At 48.4% G+C, this 7,980-nt stretch overlaps 1 protein-coding gene across 2 annotated transcripts in view; it reads left to right on the plus strand.

Moving 5' to 3' along the window:
- The window catches only part of SLC6A4 (solute carrier family 6 member 4), a 44,150-nt gene that overhangs the window by 25,499 nt on the left and 10,671 nt on the right, over positions 1-7,980 (plus strand). For both annotated transcript variants that reach the window (XM_017855143.1, XM_017855144.1), the window contains exons 8-12: positions 702-829; positions 2,139-2,251; positions 2,919-3,050; positions 4,358-4,457; positions 5,741-5,841. In XM_017855143.1, the coding sequence (XP_017710632.1) occupies positions 702-829; positions 2,139-2,251; positions 2,919-3,050; positions 4,358-4,457; positions 5,741-5,841 (574 nt within the window). The remainder of the gene's footprint in view (positions 1-701; positions 830-2,138; positions 2,252-2,918; positions 3,051-4,357; positions 4,458-5,740; positions 5,842-7,980) is intronic.

Here is a 7,980-nt window from a genome sequence, read left to right on the forward strand (position 1 = left end):
AAAAAAAAAAAAAAAAAAAAAAAAAAGTGTGAGAGTGGGAGTTTGAGACCAGCCTGGCCAACATGGGAAGACCCCGTCTCCACTAAAAATACAAAATTTAGCCAGGCATGGTGGCAGGCGCCTGTAATCCCAGCTACTTGGGAGGCTGAAGCAGGAGAATCACTTGAACCCGGGAGGCAGAGGGTACAGTGAGCCGAGATCGTGCTACCTGCACTCCAGCCTGGGCAATAAAGCAAGGCTTCGTCTCAAAAAAAAAAAGAAAAGAAAAAAAGTATGAGAGTATCTCTCTGGCTGAAAGTCTGTGACTTAGTTTGAAGATAATGTCAAAGTGTAAATCTGAGAATCTCACAAATGTGAGGCTCAGGCGCTGTCCTGGCCCCCACTCCAACCTGGGCCCTGCTCCAGAACAAGGCTGCTTTGAAATGGAGAGGTCTGCGCTGGCAGGATCACCTTTTAAAGCACCCCCCACTGCTCTTCTTCCTGCACCATGTGTGATGGTCATGGCAGTCGGAGCTGCAGGCTTCGGCAGCTGGGTTCTGGGAGAAGGGGAAGGGACTCCGGGACAGTCTTGAGGTTCCTTGAGTTCAGCCTGCTTGTCCTTGCTGTGGCCGGCCTAAGGCAGGGCAGGCACATAGACAGTTGCTCCTTAGAGCCCTGATCTTGGAACTGTCTCAGGCGGCCCCTTGGGGTTTCCCCTCCAGAGATGCCCTGGTGACCAGCGTGGTGAACTGCATGACGAGCTTCGTTTCGGGATTTGTCATCTTCACGGTGCTTGGTTACATGGCTGAGATGAGGAATGAAGATGTGTCTGAGGTGGCCAAAGATGCAGGTAGGACCTCAGGTTTTGTGCAGGTCCCTTGCTCCTACTGAGTTGCTTTACTGAGTTGAACCTTTATAAAGATCTAACTTTTGATTTATTTCTAAATGTTCCTGAAATTTTCCAAAGAAGGCTGGGCATGGTGGAGTTCAAGACCAGCCTGGGCAACATAGTGAGACCCTGCCTCTATAAAAAATAAATGAGCTGGGCATGGTAGTGCACACCTGTAGTCCCAGCTACTCAGGAGGCTGAGGTGGGAGGATTGCTTGAGCCTGGGAGGTCAAGGCCACAGTGAGCCATGATCACACCACTGTACTTCAGCCTGGGTGGCAGAAAAAGACCCTGTTTCCAAAATAAAAACATTTTTTATTCAAAGATTTGAGAGAAGGTTGATGCCTTGGAGATCTTTGCATGTGTTCAGACCATGCAGGGACAGGGCAACTCCCTTGGCACCCAGTTCTGGGGCCTTCAAAATCTGTGGGCTTGAAATGTTGACTCTGGTGATGGCTTTAAAACCAGTGTTTGCTTCCTGTGATGGTCTTGCGATGGCTCAAAGTCTAGTAAGCAAATAATCATTTATCTGTAGAACTGCGCCTTGCAGAAAAAGAAAATCTAGCCAATATGACCACTCTATTTTACTGTGAAGTTTTCGTGGAAAAAGAAAAAAGCGACAGAGGTAGAAAAAACAGATGATGGCATCTAGTGGGCGAGGTCCCAGGGCCTTGTTGCTAACAAGCTTGTATCTTTGGCCTGACTCGGTGCTTTGACCAACCCCATGCCCCAAACGAGGGCACCCCTAGCTAGCCCATGAGAGGCTGAAGACATGTCCCTCACACTATCAAAAGGGACTTCAAAATAGAAAGAGGTCTTTATTCCAAGGCCTCTGTGACTCTACAGAAATCAATTTAACATTTCCTACTGTTCTGGAGCTGAAGATATCAGAGGGGGCTAACTGCCATGGACTTCACAAATATCAATCCTGGTCCTGAAAAATCCCACAGAATTGTTATACGGTGGAAACTCTTATTCTTGTGTGCAGCTTTGCCAGTCTCTGGGTCTTGGGTCTGTTACCCACCCCCAGGGTTCATGGAGGGCACACAGTTTTCAAGATGGAGGCCCCACCCTTCCTGCCTCCCAGGAACTGGGGTGACCAGGTCGGATGGAGTAGAGAGTGAGGAAGCACTTGGTGTGTGTCAAAACGTGATTCCCGCATAAGGTCTTGTGATGAGAATTGCAACTTGTTGTAGCTGAGTTTTCCTCTGTGACATCTTTGTAGGATAGGTCTTGTCAACCACCTCCTCCTCTCTCCCCTCTGTCTCAGGTCCCAGCCTCCTCTTCATCACATATGCAGAAGCGATAGCCAACATGCCAGCGTCCACTTTCTTTGCCATCATCTTCTTTCTGATGTTAATCACGCTGGGCTTGGACAGCACGGTGAGGACACGGGAAGGGGAAGTGGGCTGTGGGAGGGTGAAGAGGAGAGGAGGAGGACGCAGCTAGACTCAATTCCTTCCCATCCCTGGCCATCCCAGGCAGTGGTGGCTGCTCCCTTCTGGTGCCCCACACCCCCCACTGACTCCTCGGCATTTACCACCCTCTGGTACATTCGAGTCATTCATGGGATAATGTGGGTCAAGCGCCTGGCACAGGCCCAAGGCTCACATACATGAACTGTTATTGAGCAATGTCCCTTGGCCCAATTATGGCACCTACAGGCCAGGGCGAGGTCTCTCCTGGGTCTCTGCTTTGCCAAGCACTCAGTTCAGGGCCTGGAATTATTAGTGTGGAGTGAGTCTCAGCTTTGAGTTGGCCTTTCTGGTGCAAACAAAGTCTCCCCAAGAGACCTCATATATCGAAGTTCTGTCCATGTGTTCTATTTTGTTTCCTGGCTCTCCTTAGTGATGGGCTTTAAATGACAGTGTAAAACGGGGAAATACTCTTTGAGATGCTTTCATGGTCCAGTGAGTCGGGGAACTGGTGATAATCAGCTTGACCAGTCACTCAGCAACGTTGCCCCCTTACCCCTCCTCCCATTCACTGTTCTGAAGGCTGCAGCCTTGTCCCAAAGCCTCCACTGTGACTGCTTGCCTGTACCTCCCAGTTTGCAGGCTTGGAGGGGGTGATCACAGCTGTGCTGGATGAGTTCCCACACATCTGGGCCAAGCGCCGGGAGTGGTTTGTGCTCGCCGTGGTCATCACCTGCTTCTTTGGATCCCTGGTCACCCTGACTTTTGTGAGTACCACCCCCTCAGCTTTGAGTTGGCCTCCCCTAGGGCAACAGAACACTAAGGAAGCTGTTCCTCTCCTTCCATCTCACACGGCGCCCTGGCTTTGGGACCAAAAGAGGGGAGGTTGTTACTCCCATTAAAAAGTTTGTCATCAAGGAGAAAAAAAGTTGTTTCTTGCACATCTGCTTGTAGACTCTGTGCATAGTATCCACCGGCTCTCAGCATTTTACAGTAGATCCCACTAGATTTCAGGCTTCAAAAACTATCTGGAGAAAATTAGGATTTGCTTTTCCAGCCTATTTCCACTCTTTAGAGCTGCTTTCATGGGGATACTACCCTGACATTTTGCACATTGTGTGTGTCATGCCGCTTGGTCTCCTCCAGAATTTGCAATGGTAAAAAGGTCACACCCTCTCTAGAGATTTCTTTCTTTCTTTCTTTCTTTTTTTTTGGTAGCTGAAGTAAATACTCTGAAGCAGATTTTGCAGATGTGCATCTTTAAGCCCTGACCCTGATGGCCCTGGAGTGGGGGTCACAGGGACTGAGTGGAACCCCAGTGAGTCATGATTTAGGACAGAAGGCAAAACTGTGACCAAGGCCCTTAATGTGTCTGGTGTCCTGGGTCCTTCTGGATTCAGTTTTTAGAGGCAGGGATTCTCCAGGGTCCTGTCCACAGCAGGTGTTCAATAAGTTGAAGAAAGTTTCAAATAGAACCCAAGGTCCTTTGGAGTTTGTCTCTTAAAGTTTAGTGGGGAGAGGAAAGAAGAATGAACTACACAGGATGGGGGAAGAGGCGTCTGAGTGGGTAAAACCTGCCCACACTGCAGAGGCCTGTCCAAGAGCAGTTTCTTTTTTCTTTTCTTTTTCTTTTTTTTATTTTTTTAGATGGAGTCTTGCTCTGTCCCCCAGGCTGGAGTTCAATGGTGCTATCTCAGCTCACTGCAACCTCCGCCTCTTGTGTTTAAGCAACTCTCCTGCCTCAGCCTCCTGAGTAGCTGGGATTACAGGTGCCCGCCACCACGCCCAGCTAATTTTTTGTATTTTTGGTAGAGATGGGATTTCACCATGTTGGCCAGGATGGTCTCGAACTCCTGACCTCAGGTGATCCGCCCGCCTCTGCCTCCCAAAGTGCTGGGATGACAGACATGAGCCACCGCACCCGGCCTAAGAGGCAGTTTCTGGGGTACTCACGTTCAGTCCCAGGTGGGATTTTTCCAGAATGATTCTAAGTGAGGAAGCCCCTGCAGGTCTCTGTAGTTGGAAGGGGTGGCACCTCAGAGGGCCCTCACCCAGGCTCTGCTCTCCCCTCCAGGGAGGGGCCTACGTGGTGAAGCTGCTGGAGGAGTACGCCACGGGGCCTGCAGTGCTCACTGTCGCGCTGATCGAGGCAGTCGCTGTGTCTTGGTTCTATGGTAAGACGCTTCCTTCAGCCAGCTGGGTCCCTTCTACACCATCAGCTGGCACAATGGCAAAGGGCTGATTTCACCAAAAAAGGCAGTGAAGGGCAGTTTACAAGATGTGACCTCCCGATGATGGGTCTGTAAGAGTCTCGGCCAGGCGTGGTGGCTCACGCCTGTAATCCCAGCACTTTGGGAGGTTGAGGCAGGTGGATCACCTGAGATCAGGAGTTCGAGACCAGCCTGGCCAACATGGTGAAACCCCATCTCTACCAAAAATACAAAACAAACAAAAAATTTAGCCGGGCATGATGGTGCATGCCTATAATCTCAGTTACTTGGGAGACTGAGGCAGGAGAATTGTTTGAACCTGGGAGGCAGAGGTTGCAATGAGCCAAGATCACGCCACTGCACTCTAGTCTAGACAACAGAGAGTCTGTCTCAAACAAAAACCCCAAAAACAGACAAAAGCAAACCACTTTTGCATGTTATTTGTTATACATATTATCAAGGAGGGGACACACATTTTGGGTTGCACACAGGCCCGTTTTTTTTTTTTTAAAGAAGAAATCTTCCTACCTCCTTGGCAATTCAGAGGACCAAGTGTGTGAATCTCCATAGACCTGCCCTAGGAACTGCTGGGACCTTTCGGGGAAGCAACCACAGAGCACCGTCCCCTTCTCAATTTCTCACTCTTCTTTGGGAGTTTTCAGTTCTCACTTCCACACCAGTGACTTTTTATAGAAGAACCTTGATTTTGATCTGGCATATGAATGGGCAATATTGTGGTTAAAAATTTCTCTTGAAAGTTTCCAGTGTCATGGTCAAAGCCAGTGTCTGTCAGATGGATTCACCATTCCTGGACAAAATTCAACTTTTTTTACAATAACAATGAAATCAGATACACACTCAGCTCTCAGGAAGGCAGTGCGGCACCAAGAAGGGGATGTGCGTCTCTTCCCAGATGCCCATCCATCCTCCCATATGTCCACCCATCCTTCCAGATGCACATCCGTCCTCCCACCCTATGTAGAAAGAGTCTTGCTTGCTATAAAAATGCAGTTTTGTGACAAGGCCCCCAGTCCCACTTTCGGACCAGATTGTTGTTGCTGCACTCCTCCTAGAGAGAAATTCCAGAGCTACTCTGTGTGTCCAGGGTAGGAATTCTGGCTTGTCATTTCCCCTTGTCATTCCCAGTGCTGATTCTGTGACTCTGACTCTCTCAGAGAATAAGGGCACAGCAGCACAGCCCGTGCCCTTTCTCAGCCTCTGCCTCTCTTCCCCTTGGGCGGTTCCAGGCATCACTCAGTTCTGCAGGGACGTGAAGGAAATGCTCGGCTTCAGCCCAGGCTGGTTCTGGAGGATCTGCTGGGTGGCCATCAGCCCTCTGTTTCTCCTGGTGAGTTGTGATTTCCCTTTTCCTCCTTGCCCTGGCGAAAGACTTGCCCCCAGACACATAAAAAATGAATTGTAATGGCTGGGTGCGGTGGCTCATCCTGTAATCCCAACACTTTGGGAGTCTGAAGCAGGCAGCCAACATGGCAAAACCCCACCTCTACTAAAAAAAATACAAAAATTAGCCTGGTATGGTGATGGGCATCTGTAATCCCAGCTACTCAGGAGGCTGAGGCAGGAGAATCACTTGAACCCAGGAGGCGGAGGTTGCAGTGAGTCAAGATCTCACCACTGCACTCCAGCCTGGGTGACAAAGCGACACTCTATCTTAGAAAATAAATAGGGGCCGGGTACGGTGACTCAAGCCTGTAATCCCAGCACTTTGGGAGATCGAGACCATCCTGACTAATACGGTGAAACCCCGTCTCTACATACAAAAAACTAGCCGGGCGAGTTGGTGGGCGCCTGTAGTCCCAGCTACTCGGGAGGCTGAGGCAGGAGAATGGCGTAAACCCGGGAGGCGGAGCTTGCAGTGAGCTGAGATCAGGCCATTGCACTCCCGCCTGGGCGACAGAGCAAGACTCCGTCTCAAAAAAAAAAAAAAAAAAAAAAGAAAGAAAGAAAATAAATAAATAAATAAATAGTATTGAAGAATAACATATACATAAAAGTATTAATATACATATCATAAGTGTATATCTCAAAGAAATGTTATAAATTGAGCACACCTATGTAGCCAAAACCATACCAGGAGACAAAAACATGACCAGCACTTCAGAAGCCCCTCTTGGGCCCCCTCCCAGCCACTATGCCCACCATGGTTCCCCACCCTTCTGATTCCTAACACCATGGAGTAGTCTGGGCTTCAGTCACTCTGGCGCATCACACCTCTGCTCAGTTTCAGCATTTATGGAGCGCTAAATGCCAGGCAAGACTTCAGGCTCAACTTACACTCACTGTTCTATAAATCCTCCCGATAGTTCTATGAAGTGGTTATAGTTCTGGCATTCCCATTTTACATTTAAGGAGATTGAGGCCAGGTGCAGTGGCTCACGCCTGTAATCCCAGCACTTTGGGAGGCTGAGGTGGGTGGATCACCTGAGGTCAGGAGTTCAAGACCAGCCTGGCCAACATGGTGAAACCCCGTCTCTACTAAAAATACAAAAATTAACTGGGCGTGGTATTGGGTGCTACTCAGGAGGCTGAGGCAGGAGAATTGTTTGAATCTGGGAGGCAGAGGTTGTAGTGAGCTGAGATCACGCCAGTCTGGGTGACAGAGCAAGACTCTGTTTAAAAAAAAAGAAAGAAAAGAAAAAGAAAAAAGAAAGGAGATTGAGGCTTACCAATGTAAAGTGAAGGGTCCTAAGTCACACAGCAAAAAGAACTGTTCAAGACCAGGGAAGGATCTGCTGTGCTCTACATGGGGGCCCTGGATGCGGTACTAGTACTTGTGTGTTTACAATTTTGTATGCATCTTCTTTAAGATGACACAAAGCTCTCTAAGCAAAAATCCACGTCAAAAGTAGAATCCATGTATTACCAAAGGACCTGGGTGAGATAGTTGAGTCCCAAGGGTTGTCCATGTGTTGAGATGTGTTCAATATTGACTTCGTCCTTGGTTCACGTGCCCCTGTCCAAGATGGATAACAGCCTGCTGGCCTCCCAAGAGTGTGCTGAGGTAGCCTGGGGTAAACTGATGTCATGCACACCAGCAGGCACTATTCTTCAGTTCTTTCATTTATCTGGAACTTTCTTTTTGTTTTTGTTTTGTCTTTTAGAGCCAGAAATGTTGTTAGATTGTTCTTCAGTCCACCTCCAGCTTTTTAGGAGTATGTAGGCTATCCCATGTTGTTTTATGACATCTCTTTGGCATCCAGCTGTTCTGTGTCCCCTTTCAAAACAGCTGGGTGCAGTGGTTCACACCTGTAATCCCAGCATTTGGGGAGGCCGAGGCAGGTGGATGCCTTGAGGTCAGGAGTTCAAGACCAGCCTGGGCAACATGGCAAAACCCTGTCTCTACTAAAAATACAAAAATTAGCAGGGCCTGAGCAAGAATCGGTCTTAAAAAAAAATAAAATAAAATAAAATAAAAAAAAAAAAAAAAAAAAAAAAAAAAAAAAAAAAAAAAAAAAACCCCTTTTTG

Source organism: Rhinopithecus bieti, unplaced genomic scaffold, assembly GCF_001698545.2.
Source record: "Rhinopithecus bieti isolate Rb0 unplaced genomic scaffold, ASM169854v2 scaffold_38691, whole genome shotgun sequence".
NCBI classification, from domain to species: domain Eukaryota; kingdom Metazoa; phylum Chordata; class Mammalia; order Primates; family Cercopithecidae; genus Rhinopithecus; species Rhinopithecus bieti.